At 45.4% G+C, this 20,096-nt stretch overlaps 2 protein-coding genes across 2 annotated transcripts in view; one reads left to right on the forward strand and one right to left on the reverse strand.

Annotated features, from left to right (window-relative positions):
• srcin1a (SRC kinase signaling inhibitor 1a) overlaps positions 1–20,096 on the reverse strand; it is a 77,706-nt gene that overhangs the window by 32,802 nt on the left and 24,808 nt on the right. Inside the window, exons 2-3 of the mRNA XM_070848236.1 lie at positions 6,211–6,240; positions 4,936–5,285 (exon numbers count right to left, since the gene is read on the reverse strand). Of these exons, the coding sequence (XP_070704337.1) occupies positions 4,936–5,285; positions 6,211–6,240 (380 nt within the window). The remainder of the gene's footprint in view (positions 1–4,935; positions 5,286–6,210; positions 6,241–20,096) is intronic.
• gosr2 (golgi SNAP receptor complex member 2) overlaps positions 1–20,096 on the forward strand; it is a 184,419-nt gene that overhangs the window by 10,552 nt on the left and 153,771 nt on the right. The gene's annotated exons all lie outside the window — the stretch shown is intronic.

Raw genomic sequence — 20,096 nt, forward strand, 5'->3', positions numbered from 1 at the left:
GACTTCTCCACCACAGGCAAGGAACCGCTCTGTCTCCCCCCCTCACTCTCCCCCGTCTCTCCTGTCTCTTTCGCTCTCGATCCACCTGCCCTAATCTTTTCATCTGAGCCTCACCTGCTCATTCTCACCGGCGCACGCTGTATCTCTCATCTGTCCGTTCGCCCTTCCTGTTGCCCTGCCACGTATGAAAAGGTGCTCGCATGTTGGCGACGGCCTCAGGAAGTGAGCTTTCCATTAAAGCATAATTACCCCGCACTGAAAACCAGGCCAAGCCACTGATGGCCCAGAAATACCTCAAAATGACATGGAAAATTAAAAAAAGATTGGGCAGGGTTCATGAATTTTAATTCTAATCCAAACTCTTATTCTAGTTCTTATTCTTATCTGCAGGCAATTTTCAGTCCATTCAGCCTCCCTTCTCCAGGATCTCCATTACTCTCCTGGTGCGGGAATGAAGAAAGAAAAAAAATAAATGACAGGCAAGTTCTGATTTATGAAAGTTGGCGGTTTTTCATCATCGGCCTTCCATTTCCATACTGTCACAACAAAAGCTGAGATTATTTCAGTAAACAGGAATCATCAGAGGCCGGTTATTACCTTATTGTAATCTAATCTTTCACTTAATGTTCTGTCATTTGGCCTTGATGCCGTTCTTCGACAGTCTCTCTCACTCCATGCTCTTGTCTCGCTCTCTCTCTTTTCTCTTTTGTGTTGTGCTGCAGCTTTTTGCTACGATATTATATTAAGTGTTCTGATGAAGTAGCGTCTGGTTTAACACAGTACGACCTTTGACAGATGTTATGCAGGCTCGAGCTGTGGCCTATAGTCTGTAGTCTGTGCTACACGTTAATCGTATCCTGCTTGCACTACATGCTCATTTTTGGCAGTTAGTATTCAAGAAATCAACATATGTGGCGGTTTTAGACCAACTCATCCCTTGTTTTTACACTAATTCTTCTACTGACGCTTTATTTCTGCACCTTTTCTGTCTTCTCTGTTGTACAAGCACATTTCTGCTGTGTGAGATAAATAGTCTCTCTTATCGTACCTTAGTTCTGTATGAACTCTTTATATACTGTTTAACAGGTAGTAAAGAAGAAATCAATACATTCAACCATTTTATACTGACAGGAAATGACACAATCAATTTAACTGTGACAATAATCAGAGCTGTTTCACTACATGATGATTCACTACATCATCAGTTTTTCAGTATGCATGCTCATGTTTTGAGTTTCTGACCTCCTCACCTTTGCAGTGTGAACACACTAGAACAAACTCTAAACCTTCTCAGTCTTGGTATAAAACGTCACACAGCACCATGTCATCCATCTCCTGTACGTCTCAGAGCAGATAGTGTTTTAATCAACAAGCTGCGTACTGTTCACATTTCACTCCAGATATAAACACATAAATGTCAATATATTTATCTAAGGCATCATTGAGTTCACTTTTCTTATTGGTAGTAGGATTAGCAAAGAAATATTATGGAGATGGAGCATGACAGTTGTGATGTAACAACAGTAGTAGATGGACACAATAACATAATGCAACTCTACAAACTCTCGACATAAAAGCAGAGCTAAATTATGACTTATTTGAAATTCAGAACTAAACAAACTGACCATTATGTTGTAAAACGTAGCTTTTCCTTGGTATCATTATGTATTATTCTGTCCACCAAATGTTTGGCTGATGGAAAGGGGACTTGTGCCCTGTATAATTTTACATTTTAAAAAGCAGTGCATATATCGGTGCCTGGCTGGCAGTGAGACAAGTGGGACACTCAAAACGATGTGGAGCATAATCTCAGCCCACGCTTCCTTTTCCCCATAGCATATAAATTTCTACCAATGTATGTCAAAGCAATTATTATTAAAGACAACTCTTTGAAGTGACTCCGAGGAGAATTTCTGGCTCCTAGCTTCTTGTTCTGGTCGGTTTTCTTCTGCCATATTTTGTCACTGTCCACTGAAAACCATGTAGAGGTTCATATGATTAAAAGTTTTTCTTACTATGTGAACACTTCCTGTTTTTCACAGTTTTCCTGTTGGTTGAATGCATGAAACGCCTCCTCTGAAAGCTAATCCTCAGCAAAACTGAGCCGAGGTGTCTCGTGTAAACTGGGTCCCTGTCAGGTTGAACTCCTCGTTGGCCTCGACGACCTGATCACGTGTCATTTATTCTGACAGGCCGGCTAGTAAAGCTTCGTCCTTGACAATCTGTTGAACTGACAGCGGCTCAGGGGCACCATCGGTGCGTCATAAATAATTGCTGTTCACTTGTTCAGACAACGTTAATGATTTTATTTTCTCACAAAGTTAAACGACTCTGAGGGCTGGCTTTAATGGTGCAGAAGTGATTTGTGGTCTTGTGTGTCTGTCTTTGCCAGTGTTTCTCCGTTAGTTGCTTTAATGAGGCTTACTCACACGTCTCAGGTAAAGAAAACATTCATTCTTCAAACTGAACCTGGACGTCGCTCTCACACCCTTCCAGTGCAGTATTTACAAGTCAAACGCAAGGGAGGTTATTTCAATGTATGTTATTACTCCTCCTACACCACTGCAATCAAAGCATTTCCTGTGCTGTGCAGAAACCAGACTCAGGACATGTTCTATTCATTCAGATTCATTCAGCCATGATCCCAGTCGTCTTCACTGGGTTGTTACTACATAGTTAAAATGCACATGTTGTCATTTTAACCTCCTGTTGAATTAAATATGCTGTGAGCCCTGAGGAGACGCTGTTTCTGATGCATGTTTCAGATGTCAGATTAAACTTGGGGCTGAGGGGCTGAATGCCTTCCTGACTGCTGTGTGAAGACGTCCATGTACACCTCTACACGCAGGAGTTGGCCGCAGAGCTCCAACAGAAGGACGTAGCCTCGCAGAGTGGAGCGCTGCATTACCTGACCTGCATGTAAAGCAGGCTGCACTCACACCACCCCTCCTCCACCCCCGTCTCTCTCTCTCTCTCTCTCATGTCGTCATCCTCTCTGCACCCCCACCCCCCATCTCAATCATTCTTACTCTCAATGCTCCTCCGGCTAGTTTGGTGGCTGGACGTTACCGCAGCCTCTCTGCCTCTCTCTCTCTGTTTGAAACCCACCTGCACTAGTCTGCACAGCAGATTAAAGCTCTCCCTAACAGGTGCACAAAAGGCTCTGTGTACAGTTTGCAGTATCATCCACTCAGCCTTCGTCTGGCTTTGGCTTCTGCCTACTGAGCATATGCACACCGTCACCACAACAACCACAACAAACACAACAGGCATGGAATCTGATCTCAGCTGGCAAACCCCCCCTCACCCACCCACACACACACACACACACACACACACACACACACATCTACAACAGCCTCCAGCTTCCAGTTTCAAGCTTCCAGTCCCGTCTCACCTGCAGTGCACCTGTGCCTGTCCACCTCTCCAGTCATCCCAGGCTGTCCGTCAGGTGCAGCGAATCCTCATCGTGTTTTTGCCTGTCTCTCCCTCCCTCTGCTTCTCTAACCCTCCCTCCCTCTCCCTTACTCAGTCTCCCGCTCTCTCTCTCTCTCCCTCTCTCTCTCCCTCTGTCTCGCTCTCCAGTAGCACATGCGGCGGAAACTCTTTATTTAATTCATTACAACACCAGCCGATTAACTCCTTCGCAGATGGGTGACTGGCTCCTGCTGGTGCTGGCTAATTGAGCAGCGGGCTGCTTGACTGGCTGCTGCACTCTTCTCCAGCTCCTCCTTCCCCCCTCCCTCCTTCCTCGCTGTCCATGCTCTGCACATTCACGAGATGACAAGGAATCCTGTGCTGTGCTGCTTCCCTCCCCGTGCAGTGAAAATGCCCTGTCACTTCAGGATCTGTCCACTCTCCCGCTGCTGAAATTATTTTTTTTAACTGTCTGCCTTCCCGTTGTTGCTCCTCTCTCCCTTCTGTCTTCATTATAGTGCAATTCCTCCTTCTCTTCACAACCTGACCTTTGCAACGCGATATCTCTACATGCCATTTATGGGAGAGGTTGCCACGGCAACTATGGACTCCACCTGTCTCTTACCCGCCCACCCTCGCTCATTCGCTCTCTCTCCCTTTCATTCTCTCCCCTCGCCCCTGATGTGCTTTTCTGTCACGTCATTACACTAAATTTGTCCTTTTTTTTTAATACACGCAGCAGTGGTGCTCACACAAAGAGAGTGTGTGTGTGTGTGTGTGTGTGTGTGTGTGTGTGTGTGTGTGTGTGTGTGTGTGTGTGTGTGTACAGTATGATATGCGTGTGCATGTGTGTGCAGGTGAGATGGAGAAGAGCGAGAGAAAGCTGTGAAACTGGTCAAAATAGAAACCTCATTCTGAGGGAGAAGAGAATTGATAAACAGACAAAGCAGAAAAAGAGAGAGCTACATCAGCAGATATGCAGTCAGTGTGTGTGTGTGTGTGTGTGTGTGTGTGTGTGTGTGTGTGTGTGTGTGTGTGTAAAGTCCGTCTTCCTTCACACCTCAGCAGAGCCCCTCTATGTAAAGTTCTGCAGCAGACGAACAAAGAAACACTTGGCCGTACCGGTTTAATGACGACCTTAATATCACAGAAACAAAGACCACCACCTGATAGCTTTCTGTTATTTACTTTCTCTCCCTCACTTATTTCAGTTCGCAGCATCGTGCTGCTTTCACTCTGCTCGACATCTGGAAAAGGGGCCTTCTTGCTGCGTGATGATGCACAAGACTCCACCCAAACTATTAAGTGTGATGTGTCTCTACAACCGTCTCTGCATGTGACATCATTTCTGTCTCCTAACTGACAGAACTGACCAGTTCACATACTGAGCGTCAAGAGCAGCCGTGAAAATGTATTAACTAATAAATGAAGATTAATGTGACAATGACATTAGGATGATATATTGTCTCTTCAAGGCTAAGGAATCGTCATGAGGCCACGAGGCGGTGAGCGGCGTACCTGTTCTCGTGCAGACCGCTCTGACGTACCCCTCATGCTGGCGTGGGACGGCGAGGGAGACGGCGGGTTGTGGTGGGGGCTGTGGTGCGGGTGCTGCAGCTGCTGCTGCTGCTGCTGGTACTTGCTTTTCAGGTGATCCATGAAGGCGTCCCTCTTGCGCTCCATGTCAGCCTTGTGCAGGTTTGTCAGGGCCTCCAGGCTCTGGGCCGCGCTGACGGTGTGGCGGTGCTCCGACGTGTGCACCAGGCCCACATTGGAGAATCGCCGGGCGCTGTTCCCCAGCGTCCGGTACTCCCGCGGATACTCCAGATCATCTGTCGAGATCATGTGAGTGCCACCACGCTCGGGATCTGAGGGACGAGGACAGAGGGGGGGAAAGGAGGATAAAGGAAAGGAAGAAGAGAAAGGAAGGGAAGGAGGAAGGAAGGGAAGGAGGAAGGAAGGGGGGGAAAGTGTGCAAGAGAGGTGAATCACCACCCACACAAGCATGCAGAAGGATTTCAGGGTGGAGACGAACATACACACAGAGCAGGCACACAAAGGTGGAAACAAATGGAGCAGAGAGAAGGAGAGTGGAAAAAATAAGGCACAGAGAGAACAGGAGAGAGAGAACAGGAGAGAGAGAGAGAGAAAGAAATGGAATGGGATGTTAGACTATTTGCCACCAGGATGGAGCAGTTCCCTGCAGAAATATTGATTTCAAGTTCTGAAGGGAAGAGAAATAAGAAAAGTAAAATGCTTCTGCAATAGATCAAAGGAAGAGGCTCAAGCTGAATTTGTTTTGCTGGATATTCCATTGTGATATGCCTACTTGTCATGTTAAGTGGCTTTCATTGTTTTCTTAGGAAACAGAGAAAAACAAAATACTGAAAACTTGGGTGATTGAAAGTCAGGTGGGAACATGAAGGAACGCTTCTTTCATATTTGTCCTTGTTCTCGCTCTTTCTCACCAACTCCTGTCCATCTGTCTGAGCTTTCCTTCCATCCCTTGACACCCTCTGCCACTTTCTCTACATATTCTCACTGTCTCCCTTGTCTGGAGGTTACTGATTCTGCTGTCCGTTTTTAAGGAGGCACATCACTCTGACAGCCCTTGGCCTTTTATCTCTAAGCTCTCACTGACAGACAACGCAGCCCGAGGTGGAAGGCACGCTGGAAGGGAAGGGAGACAGCAGGGAGGAGACGGCATGGTTACACAAAAAAGTATGTGACTGGAAAAACGAAATAACGGAAAGCGTGATAAAAGAGCAGGAAGCCATTTGCCTGGCGAGTTACCTTGTTTAGGAAAACAGGCCCCGGCGTTGGCTAGAAGAGAAACATGCCAAGGGTTAATTTGTGTGTTTGTGCACAGATGTGCAAGCAAACACACCAGAACACTGTCACATGACCATCGGGAAAGAGCTATCGTGAAATGATAGCACCTTCTCTGAATTACAATTAGTTAATGCATTATGTATGCATTATAATGTATTCATAAGGGTTAACATATGGGGAGATGGCTTGATATGAATACCAATAATAGTGTCTTACAATACCCTGCAGAATGGTAAATGAATACTGTGCATCATGCATTTTTACACAGAGATGCTTCTTCGGTAATGTTTCTTAAATCACAACACATTTATTCAGATTTGGCAAATAGAAAATTGACTCTATATAAACTTCAGACTTTAGGCAGGTAGGAAAACAATCAATTGTGAGATGAATAAGAAAAAGTCATTGGTTAAAGTAAAATATAAGAAGTGCTGAGGCCTAACAGGGCTGACTGAGGTGGATCATCTGTACATTAAAGGCTCATCAGCAGCATTAGGATGAGCTGAGCGAGTGAGCAGCAGAGGGAGGCTCCTCGGGGCAGGAGCAACAAATGGGCAGTTAATAAACGCAGAGGAGGAGAAGAGGAAGCTGGCCAGATGGAGGCCCGACGGAGCTGTAACACTCCCCAGTGGATGAACCTTAACGCACATCGCGGCAGAAGGTCTGCGATCATTCAAACGCAGCTGAAATCAAGCCGCTCGCTCGTCGTAAACCCATTTCTCACTCTATTCATTCTGAGAGATATCCCACTCTGCTGTCTCAACACCATGCCCTTACATCCAGCACATTATGAAGTGCTGATAAACTGAGCAGGGGTGAGGCGAAATGGACTGACCTCCCGGCTAATAGCATTAGCATTGAGCTGTCCACTGCACACCAAGGCTGTCGGCCATATTCATCCGGCCCCCACGCAGCCTCCCAGATCTCTGGTTTACACTTCATTAGGCTGCAGCTTATTGTGCATCAGCTAACAAGGACCTGACTCAAGGGCCCCATTACAATGGCTGGCAAAGCTGGGCCTGTGCACTATGGCTTATTATTGTGACTGAGCATCCAAACCGACAGTGAAAAGCTGAGCGGGCTATGCTACCTCCAGACAAACAAAAGCTGCACCAGTAAAACAATACTAGTATCATTTAAAGCCATCCATTTAATGAGGTTGAAGTCCAAACAGAAGTTAAAATGCTAAACACGTTCATTGCTAGCCGTCAGAAGAAATGAACTCTTTTAATCGCTTTCTATGGCCGGTTTAGACTCTGGTCCAAAAACTTTCCAAACATATACTTTCTAAAGCTGTATACAAAGCCATCATGTCGAACAGCAGGAGTTAAGGTTGTGTGGGCAGCGGGGAAAGAATAGAAAATGGGAACAGGTTATTCATCTTTACTTTTGTCATTCACAGCCAACCTCTTTCCACATAAGCTGGCAGACAATAACCTCGACGGCCTAAACAATCTGTGCGGGCCCACGCGATGCCAGCATCATTTAAACCTACATAAAAGGGCCTTGATGGGGAGGGTTTCTGCTGCACGCTTTATCACAAGAAAGCAATGTCTGTCAGCAAGTCTGGGTCTGCAGCAGACCAAAGCTACAAAGACTGAGAGCCCCTAGGAAAAAGTGCAGCATGTGGCACGGTGAAATAATAGAAGACCTGAATGACAAGAGGAGCCTGCAATCAGAGCTGATAAGATCTGAGAGCCCAGCCAATGAGGCCTGGGCTGCACTTCCAAGATAGAGAGCACAGTCAAGAGCATTAACCTGCCTAAATAAAAAGAGCCCACTGCGGTGGGCGTTCAGAGATAAGACAAGACAAACAGGAGAGGAGAAATCACCTACGCTGAGAAAAAGATACTGCACGGCAAAACGAACCAACAAAAAAACAACTTCTAGCCACGACCTTTATGTACCTCTGCTCCACTAGTTGCAAATCATGTTTTCCTCCCTCTTTATCAGATGGTGCATTTTCTATACGGTCCAGCTTATGAATTAAACATTTCAAGAATTTCTATTTTGCCAACACATTTTTTCAGTAGTTTTAGAATCGTGTCCTGGTCGTAAACATCAATATTCCCCTGCGTGATGACACTCACTCAGGTCCCTGTGATAAAAGGTAGGATTTCATATATGCATGTGTTCTGTGAAGGCTCTTTGGGAGGACACCTCCTCTGTCTGCCCCAGGCATGGGCTGACTCAGTGTGGAGGTGCTTACTGCACTCATTGGGCAAAAACGTCATCTGAACCATGTGCTTTTACGTCTGTGGGAAACTGCTGGACTGCCATTTACACTACTTCTCTTTTTACAATTAGCGAGCCCACTGCCGTTACTGCTCTGTTCAGCATCCCTCAGTTGCCTCTAGCTACGCTCCAAGCAGATCCGGTAGCTTTTCTAACATCATCCTGACATAAATCACCAATACTGACCTCTGATGCTGCACAGATGAGATAAATGTTATAGCTTGACAAAGATCAGATACACAATGAAAGGCTCTTCCCAGAAATGTAAGAAGATGTGGGGCCTCATGCCTCATTCTAACTTATTACTTATGAGTTTTATCTATTTCTATATAAATATAAATAAAATCCATTGGTCATCTTTCTTATGGATCTTCAATCTGTCCACCAACCTCCACTGAAGCAGCTATATTGTAATTAACAGCCATGTTTCTCACAGTTGTTAATATCTCTGCTGCTTGTCACTCTGCCATATTCTCGTCTTTTCACTTTTTGAGTCACGAGTCTCCGCCGCCTTCACTGGGATATATATACACACACACACACACATCGGGAAATTCAGTCCATGACAAGAGGCATTTGCCAACCCACCCACAACAACTATCAGCACACATGCGTAATAATCCTGGACTGCATACTCCCAAAGGGAAATTTGTGGTTTCTTTTCTCTCCAGTCACCTGCTGAGCCAGATTTTCAACCCAGGAAGAGAAATTTCTGCTCATCATATGCATGGACATATTGGTACGGAGATTTAGGCGGTGAGAGGGAAAAGTGGATTGGGAGACCTTTGATGGAGTTGGAGGAGGCAGGCGGTGTAGATTTATGTTTTGGGTGTGTTAAACAAGTGGGTCAGAGGGAGTGGAGGCTGCTGCCTGCACAGAGACAAACACAGCTGTGGATTCTTTAATGACTCAATCAAAATTCACAGGCACTTCAAACATGACTTGACCCGATGCTTGTTCCTGTTGTCACGTAAGCAGCTACAGCTCGAGGCTAAACGAGTTACTCCTGAATGAATGTGTATTGGATAAATGGGAGAATTCAAATATGTCTATACTTTGTTAGAACATAAAATGTCTGGAAACACCATTTAATGTCTGTGCCTTACCATTAGTTTCACTGGTGATTCAGCTTCAGATTATTTTACTCCATTAATGGATTCATCTTTGGCAAAATATGAGAAAATAGTGAAATAAACTATCAAATAAATACAAATACAAATAAAATAAAAATGTGTTGCTTTATAGAAAATTCATTGGAAACTACTCTAATATCTATAATAACTGAAAAAAGGTTTGGTTGAAGCTGCCAGATGCCAGACAGTTATTACTGCTGTGTCCCATTTTAACACGTCTCATCTCTTTTCTCTGGTTGTGGTTTGAATGCAACAGTCTCGCCTGAGCAGACATCAGGGGAGAGAAGAGGCGTCAGTTAATAAATAAACAAGACGGTAAAAAACTGAAAAACATGTCGGGAGTTTAGAGACGCCCTGAAAAGAACTTTGTGTCCAGAACATCGTGTCGAGACAACTATGAAGTGTGTTTGCACTCCAGATATGCTCATTTTAATAGTCTGTTAAAGTAGTTTGTAAACTCTGCAATAACGAATCTTCATAAAATGACAGTTTAGTAAAGCCAATACTTTAATGTTGTCTTGTTTTTATCTGATTCGCTGTGATCCGTGTCCCACAGTTCTGTCAGAGTCGCTCTGAATGTGTACACAAATAAAAACATGCATCTCTAACAAGAGCCTTTCGTCTCTGTTGATTTTTTATCCGATAACTTTGTCTTTCTTGTCTTATTTATTTTTGATTACCATGCTGTGGCCTTCAGTGTTTCCCTGTTTATTACAATTAAACCAGCAATCAATCATCCATTCCTCTAATTATCTCAGTGCTGTCAGGTTTTTAGCTGTGACAGAATTATTCTTGTGACTTTTCTTTAATTTGATTTTATTTATTTTATCATAAGTTCCTCTGATAGTGCAGCGTCCTCTCTAGAACGTCTGGCGTTATGCAGATGATCGGGAGAGGCAAGGCGAGCACTTCCCTCTGACACACAGCCTAATTTACTGAACGCATGGCAGAGCTCCTAGTGGGATGCCGGCTGTGACAGCACAGGGTGGGTAGAGCGGAATATTAACCAGAGAACAAGGAGGGGAGAGCAAAAACCGAGCAGAAGAAGGTGAAAACAGCAAACTGCAAATCCAGCATGTCTATTAAGGCTACAGGCATCAGGAAATTAGCCAATCAGCAAGGCCTACAGCTGTTGGCAGTTGTAACTCTGTATGCTCCAGTGGGAACAGTTAAAACAAATAACTAGAAGGAGAGAGGGCCACGGCAGGATTAAATATAACCTTTGGAAATATCACCAATCAGGCCTCTAAAAGCCCTGCAGGTCACAACTCAAGAGCTAACAAGGGGGCTGCAGTTCCACATGCATCAAACCTTAAAATGACAGCTGAGGGCCGTATTACCATCAGCCATGTGAGGACAGTTAGACAGCCGGTAAAGTTTACACGCTGAAACCTACTCTGTGTCATTGTAGCTGCATCATCATAATCACTAATCCTGCAAGAGTAGAAAGCAACTCGGAATTGACTCGTCTTCTTGGCTGTAAGCTGTCAAATACACCACAGCAGACATGTTAGGACAGACAGTCAGATTTCAATGAACAGCCAGCAAAAAAAAAAAAAAGAAAAGTGACTGAACCTGGAGAAGCAACTTTTGTTTCCCTCCCTCTTATCTCGCTCTCTCAGCGTTCTCCCTGGTTGCTTGCTCTTCACTCAAAACAATGAGGCTGCGGGTAGGAAGACATCCAACCCAGCAGGCATGTGCACTTCACTTTTTTCTCTCCATTAAGGTAATCTCTGAGAGCTTCGAGCCACCGCTGTGTCAGGAGAGCTGAGTTAAAAGGGGTGAAACTGACGGCTGGGCAGCTCGAGCGAGCCATCAGAAGAAGGTCAGTGGGCACTGTGTCTGTGTTGCAGGCGATGTGAAGGCTGGAGCTGCCTCACGTTAAACTGACAAGTGCAATCTGTTTCTCTGACAAGGTGATGGGAACACCCTCTGGATCATTAAAACATGTGCAATGTCAGCGGCACGCCCATCTTTATACCTACTGCTCCGTCTATCCATCATCTGGCTCTCACTCACCCACCAACCCTCCCGCATCCAAACTTAGTTTCACAGTGCAGGCGGCAGTAACAAGGATCCAGAAAACCACCTGTTAATACACAATGGCACACAGTCAGACAATTAGAGCGTGCTACGACTCCACGGCAACACCTCTGGGGCCGCAGGCAGCTGAAGACAGCAAGAGTGTGTGTTCTCAACTGGAGGATAAATGCAAAAGATGATATATATACACGAGACCGAGACAGACAGAGGTAGAGAGGAGAACTTGGTGGGGGAGCAGGCATAATGCACATCTTTGTTTCACTTGTCATCCTGGTAAAGGCCAGCTGTCTTTTTGTGCAAACAGCAGGCCAACAGCAGTTGAGAGAGTCTCTTAATTACAGCCTGTTGTTGAACCAGGCCAGTCAGCACACTGCCGCCACCGGGCGTGAAGAAGAAGAAGAAGAAGAAGAAGAAGACGACGACGACGACACTCCAACCACACCTCAGCTCAGCCGTCTGTGAGATGCTGGATGGAGGCAGGCAGGGGTAATGCCGTTTACGAGATGGCAGATGGAAAATAAGATGTTTGGAGAGGGGGGAGACTCGGCGCCTGCCTGCATACAGAGGTGCTTCAAAGAGTCTCACCTGCTCTGACACGGTGCCAGGACCTCTGATCTCCACAGGACACAGCAGACTGGTGGTCACGGGTGAAAGACGCCTCAGTCAAAGACAAACAGTGCTCCATGAAAGGGGATGCAGTGCTGCATAAATCACCCCTCAGTTGGTTTACTCGTTGTTTAAAGCTAATCTAATCTAGCATGCTGATGGATTTTTACATCACAAGACAATGACGAGAAACCAGAACACCCACACAGAAAAACCTGGAAATCCACAGTAAGATCTGGGATGTGATCAGCAGTAATCTAAAGTATACATGGCACTAAATACATAAATAAATAATAAATACAACACTCAGGTGCCAGATTAGTAGGTGAAGGTGACACCTGGTTTGTTTTAAACTACTTTCTCATTCGGTTTCCCTTCCTGCTCTAACCACTGGTCCAAACGCTGCTTATATCACAGCCTATAAACTAGAGTGGGAGCTGTGAGGATGAGCGACAGAGGCGGCAGACTCCAGGCCTGAGTCATCATAACATCTCGGCCGTGACAAGGCTGCCGCTGACAATGAAACTCTGCACGAGGGAATGTAATCAGCTTGGCACGCTGCCACACGTACGTAAATATGGACAATTAACACACACATGGATTCTCTCACACACACAGAGCTCAGCACAGAGGACAGGAGCTCCCTGAACTACTTGCACATGTACATGTTAAATGATCATCCATTAATATTATTGTAACTCTGAGACCGTATTGATCACTGCTGGGAATGTCTCTTCCTGCCTGACCCTCCCCACATGGAGACCAGAGAACAGGGTCAGTTACAGAACCGCATCTGGTGCGGCTATTAAGTCATAATATAGTTATAGTTATTAAGCATCAGCAGGGTGAATTATCGCTGAAGGGTCTCCTGCATGCAGAGTAAAATGAAGCGGTAGCAGGAGGGTGAGTGAGGAACAAACCTGCTTTAATGTATTTATTTATCTCTGCATTATTCCACAATCTGCTCCTTCAGACAGACAACCGGTCTCCACAGCCACCACACAGACATCCAGCTGTACGTGTCAAATTCATCCTGCAGCGCCCAGTGAGTTTTCAGGCTACTCTCGACGGATTCAGCAGAAGAACACGATGCAGCACAGTGAGTCAGTGATGAAAGCAGCGAGAAAACAAAGCAAAACCCTGATTTTGCAGCTGGGGAGCGGTGTCACCTGTGGTATCATCCAACTGGTTGGTCTTGTCCTCTCAAAAGGAACGCACTGAACTCACAGACTGTGATTCTCCTTTAGGCATTTCTCTGAATTCATAAATTCTAATTGTTGGCGCTCTATTTTGATTTATATAAGAGTTGCAGTGGTTCTTTTTCTGTTGCTACATTTCTCTGTTTGCCACAGGAGCCCCCATATGCAGTGAATGCCCCTCATTCAAGTACAGAGACATTAATCTGACCAAACAAAATCACCCAACAAGCAGCTGTTTAGTAATATGAAATAATTACTGCAGATGAGAAACAACTCCATGTGGTTACAGAAAGACAGAGAGGCTGACCAAGGATGGAAAAGCCAGACTGTCCCGAGGGGCTGACAGTGACTGTTTATCATGCAAACAGGCCACCTCTGGCTGAGACACTCATCCAATCACACTCTCCCAGCTGTTTTTATCTTGCTCAGACATATCTGCCCCAGAACACACATGAACCCAACGCAAAGCACTGCCACATTAAAGGAAAGGTGCTGCACTGCCTCGCCTCACAGACAGGGGGAGCCACAGGTGATTCAAAATGACTGGTGGGCAGAAAACACAAACACTCAGGTGGAGGCCACAGATAATAGATATGATATACCCCTGTGACGGCTGCCACAACTCCAGACTAAATCTCTCAGGTGCAATATGCCATTACCCGTCCCCACAGGCTCTATGATATTAACAGCACGGCACATGCATACCTGCACACACACACACACATTAAGTGAAGAATGACTTATGCAGCAAAGAGAATCTAAGGGCATGAACAAATATTTGAGAAGCGTTCTCAATCAGAGCTAACGCACAGAGCGTCTGCATATTCATGAGATGAGCAGGGTTATTATGAAGGAGGGGGCAACTGCAGAGGAAGAGGGTGGTGAGGGAGTTATAAATCTTTTCACAATTGAGTTTCTGCTTTGTGTGTGTACAGTAGGACCGTGCCGCAGTACGTCTTGCCTGAAATACTTAAAATGCATACTTAAAGCTCCTGGAAACTACCGTCTGTGTTTTCTATTTACAAGGAATCAAATAACTACATGCAACACGCTGAGATTTATCACCCGGCTCTGCAGAGCCACCGTCTTCAACATTAGCATTCCTTTTTGACATGAATGCTAATATTTCACCTTCTCTCCGGATGTAAAAATAGACAACTGCTTCATTGCACATTAGGCATTTGTGACAGTTCTGCAGCTGAAAGCAATCAGTGGTTTGCAGGTAGCAACAGGTAGCCAGTTAGAGAGAGCAAAGTAAGTAGGCAGGAGGCAGGCAGGCGAAACAGGAATGAAAGGTGAAAGGCTGAGACTAGATGACCTGGCGGATGACAGGGGGAAGAGGGCTGGTGTATATGCAGGGGAGATAATGAGGAAATGGGAAGCCGGTATGCTGATGTGTGAGGGGATCAGGTGACTGGGACCGACTGAGGGCAACTACCGGGCAGATATCTGACATTACCGGAGAGGTTAATAACTGCAAAAAGAGCAACAGGGCAATAAGACCAAACCGAATTGACAGCAATTGGGCCTTATAAGGTCATGTCAGGGTTGTGTTTCTGTCAGCTTGTTCCAGAGTCCTTCTAGCAGCACTGTGGCGCCGTGCTTTTATATAATTGGATCTCAGTTTGTTAGTCTTGTGTACATAAAGACATTCTTGCCTGTGGTTTTACATTGCATGGCAATGACGCAGCAGGATCAAGAACAAAAGACAGAGAAGAAGAAGAGTGCTCACAAATGAACCATTCAGTTCCCCATTCAACCAGTTCCCATTCAACATTTGATTTGATTTGAACGCTGATTTAAAAAAAAAAAATTAGCTATGAAAGTGTTTTATGAGGAAGGAAATTAAGGCAACTGAACATTTGTGAGACCTCAGGGACTCACAGGATGTGGCTCGCTGAGTAGAAATTAACATCGCCCACCTACTAAATCAAAACCAACTACAGAATACATACCGTTAATTACTCTCAGTGTATAATGAACAAAGTTGCTTTTATACAGACAGCATGAGGAGACTCTGCCTGTTTGAGCCTCAGCATTGTATCATGTCTGTCTTTTATAAATGTGTCCATCTGCTGCTGTGAAAGACCAGAAGAGCATGTTTGCTTAGTAAAAATATACTTTCTAAATGTAATGAAACATTAAGACAGTCTTTGTTGCTTCAGCGTCCAGGTTTATTTAACGTCTCTGGACAGGTCAGAACCTCTTACTGCTTCCCACCTCCAGACGCCAACAAACTGACAGCATCAGGCTGATTGTACAAAGGCCTTGTGCAGGCGTGTTGCCAAGACTGTCAAAACTTCCAAACCGTGCGTAGAAGACAAAGAGCTAGGACGGCTCTTTTAAAATGCTGCAGGAAAAGTCCTACATTTAATGTGAAGAGGTCTAAAATAAAAGACAATCAACATGAAAAATCAAGGCCCGTGCACAGGACGGACTGATGTCCAGAGTATGAAGGGTTATCAGAGAGTTAGGAATAAAATCACACCGATGCTTTAAGATTGCACAGACAATGTGACTGCTATGATTCAGTCATATTGCAGCTAAAATACTCATCAAATAACAAATGAACTGTGAGCTTGTCAGATCTGGGGGCCAAACAATGATGGCAATGATCTTTAAGTTTAAAGGCTGACGGCCAGAACAGAGTCAGGTCTTTAGTGCTGCCAATTATTCACTTGTTTATTCCTTTAGTATTGAATTAACCTCTATTAACTGGCAGGACCCACTGCTAAGGAGAAAAACACATCACTCCAGTAGAAATGCAAGGTAACTGCAAACAGACTGTGTTTCTACTGTTGTTCTTGTGTCTAATTAAACACTTAAGCACCAAAACAAGATCATTATTATTCTAATATCATTTCAGCAGAGTGAAAGCCAAAACCCGATTTGTGCTGCTAAGATTGGGAGCCTAAGGTTTCCTAATGATCGTGTAATGATGTGTAATTTGCAGTAAATCTTGTCATCGCTGCTGGTTAAATAAGGGGATCTCAGCTGCCGGTGGAGCAGCTCCGTTAAGGTTACTTCTTTTGCGGGGCAGGATTACTGAGCTGGCTCTGACACCTAGTTTGTTGCCTCCACTCCCAGCAGACCTGCTGCCAAGCCTCTTGTAGTATTAGCACTCTGCCATTCTCATTCCAGACAGAGCCAGTGGGCTAACCTAACAAGCACTCTCCCAGAGGAACACATCTGTTGTCAGATTAGTCAGGCCCTGGCCATGGGTTATCAATCAAAATGGTGAATTGCGTTACGTAGCGAAATACATTCATCATTTACATCAGCCGATTAAATGATTTACCAGAACAGACGTAGGCAGGGGCGATGGAGACGAGCCGAAAGACAAGGGGAATGTTAAAGAGCGGACGGATTCAGCTCCACAAGCCAAACAGAAGCGACTGTGGGCAGTGAAAGTGGGAAAAATGAGTTTAGAGTCATTTGCTGCTGTGACAAAAGCACTGCTGGCACACACTTTGGCTGCTTTTCACTCGACAGCATTATAATTTAATGAGATTATAACACACCCAAGTGTCATTGTAGTTGATATGATATTAAATCTAAGCACCAGCCTTTATATTTGACTTTTAAAACACTTAAATGGAGCCGCTGATGGCAGCATTTGTGGCTGACTAATAGGCACGCGGACTCTTGTTGGGGACAGGTGTGCAGAGGTAGCTGAGCGCCAGGTGGTTAACACTTAAAACTATGCAGCACCAGCTGAGGCCCTGCAAACAAGGACAAACACAAAGACCTCAGGGACAGAGGCAAAGGTTAAGCCGAAGAGCACAAATTGGGATGATACCTGCTGGAGACACATTCAGTAAATGACCTTAATAGCCGAAAACAGGCCTGAACAGCTAGAAGCCAAACGGCTTCTTCAGCACCGCTGTCCTCATCAGCACAGGCTCTCTGACTCGTGGAAAAGAAGCGCTCGTATGATTAGTTTCTCTTGTTTGCCACCTGGAGGGGGAGACACACACATAGTGACAGTGCTGATTTTCTTCAAATGATGAGAACAACAGGAGCAATTTTCCTCTTGGATGGGAATTACCCTGACAGTTTAATTGGAACTTTTTTCTTTAATTAAAAGAACAAGTGGCATAAAAATTACCTCCAAGAAACTGAAAAAGAAATAAAAGGGATCAATCATAACAGCCTGTCATTAGCCGAGTGTGACAGCGGCTGTCGCGGCAGATTGGTCGCCTTGGCAACAGGTCAGCTGTCTGCGATTAGCTAGCCCACCCACACATGCACGGACGTGCACACACACACACACACACACACACGTTTGTCTGACAAGCATAGAGTGTGAGGTTGTACAAGCACGCTGGTGAGAGACACAGCCAGTGACAGATGTGGCACAAGCAGGGCAGTGGAGATTACAAGTTGTCGAGTCAACATGGCACAGATCTGTGTTATGATGCCGATAGTCATGTGTCACAGTACAAACTGCTCTCTGTCAACTGGCATCAGAGAGAAGACAAATGGAGAATCAGACGATGGGGGGTGGATTTTCCTAAGGCTGCCTTGCAGGAAATGTCTTTTATTGCAGAGGGCTGTGAAGGTAACAGAATCAAAATTAAACTCTCTTTTATCTTCACGTCACGTTTTGAAATCATTTTCTTCTGTTAATAGTGAACCCTGATCTAAGAAGACAGTCAGATCAGACAACACACGTTAAACACTGTCGCAAATACAAAGACGGCATCTGTATTTGAACTAAAATGGAAACTGTGCCACAGATCAGAGATGAAATCCCATATGTGGCATTTCAGCCTGTTTGGGAGGGTGTTGTCACACCTCTTATGATCACAGAACGAGTGGGGAGACGAGCGGCACATAGCAGTCCCTAGTGGGGTGTTACAGTAATTGCTTGTTTCACTAGTCCCTGGAGGACGTCACAAAGTGGACTACACAGGAGCTCCTCAAAACCCTGCAACACAGCAGCACCACCCTCTGCCTCAGGTCCTCCGTCACCCTCTGCTGCCCGCCTGCCCGCCTCCATCACAGAGGACGCAGTAAGAAACTGCCACTACTAGAGGGAATTAACGCTTCCTTTTCCTTTACTGTGTGGCCCTGTGACAGAAGAGACATTAGACTCACTGTCATTGTGGTGGAGAAAAATGCTGAATGAAAAGATTCCATCGTGTTTCATGAAAGATGCTCTGTTGGTGTTTGGTAAATTGAAAAGAGTGTGGAGAGGTTTTAGCTGACTCTAAACACTGGTGTAACTTTCCCAATGAGCTGACATCAGCTCGTCGCCGATGTGCACAGACAGACGTCGACTCCGGGCCTCAGCTCCAGGTCGCCCACCAAGTTCAGGCTGTGAGTGACTACAATGCCAACGACGACAACGTCAGGGCGTCCCTGTTGTTGCTGTGGGGGGGGGATGCAACATTAGACAACGGTCTTATAAGCCTATGAGGGAAGGGGGCACGTCTACATTGTGTAAAACTGCAAAAGGCTTTGCTCAATTTACATTTTCCCTGCTGCACATAGCCGGACGTAGAGGGCTTCTGCAGTAGTTCCCGTGATGCACAATAGCATCTTGTGTAGCTGTTTTCCTTTTATTCGGTCTCACTAACAGTATTGTGCTGCATTCTCCACCTCTATTTCACGTCTTTGTGCTTTGAAACGTCTTCTGTACTGTGCTATTGCAGAACCATGACTGTGCATGACTCATCCATCACTTGTGTGTCTCAGTCCATCTATATACCTCATTAGTCCACACACACACACACACACACACACACACACACACACACACACACACTAGTGGCCATCATGTGTGTCTCCGTGTCCAGATAAGTTTTGCCTCTTCACTCACAGATCCAGCGATGTTGATGCGCACAAGCATAAAGGGCATCAGCACATTCATTGTCTCCTTACAGCCGACACTATGCTCGCCTCCTCTTTCTCCCCTCCACCTCTTTTTTTGGGCTGGTGCGTAGAGGGATGAATGGGCGTGGCAGATGGATGTGTGGGTTTCTATGGTGATGTACTGTAGGTGAGCGGGGAAGAGCAGCCAGTTGGCACGAAAGAGGAGGAGGAGATGACGAGTTAGACGTTAACAAGCTGTCACTGCCAACACAACACAGCAGCCACTGCAACAAACAAAAACAGCAGAGACAAGACGGGTGTTATAAACAACAGCCAAGCAGGCGCACGCTCTGCTCCACCCACGGAGGAAAGGTACAAACTGCAGGTCAGGCTTGGACAAGTTAAATCAAAATGAATGTGTGTGGGGGGGGAATAAAACTTATATGTGTATCACAAGAGGTTTTTGCTGTAATTTGCAGTTTTACTTGGTGAAAGTTAGAAAAAAAAAATGCAGCAAAGTTTCTGTCCCCTTCCAGACTAACCTCGGTGTCTAAGCTCACTCCTAAAAGGCTTACCGCAGCAGGACCAGGATTAGCGGACGTTACTAACACCACTTCACAACTTTACTCCAACTGCAGCAGTCAAAATCAGACCGAAAAAGAGAGAAGTTCAAATGTATCCTGGGGGGAGTTTGCTTTGTTTTTGACGTGATGTGATGTTGTCAGGAAATCAGTAAAATGTTCAACACAAGCTCTCACTTTCCTTCGGTTGATCTCGCTTTGCAGAGGAGCCATGAAGGCATTCAGACATCAAG

Source organism: Pempheris klunzingeri, chromosome 17 (genome assembly GCF_042242105.1).
Source record: "Pempheris klunzingeri isolate RE-2024b chromosome 17, fPemKlu1.hap1, whole genome shotgun sequence".
NCBI classification, from domain to species: Eukaryota; Metazoa; Chordata; class Actinopteri; order Acropomatiformes; family Pempheridae; genus Pempheris; species Pempheris klunzingeri.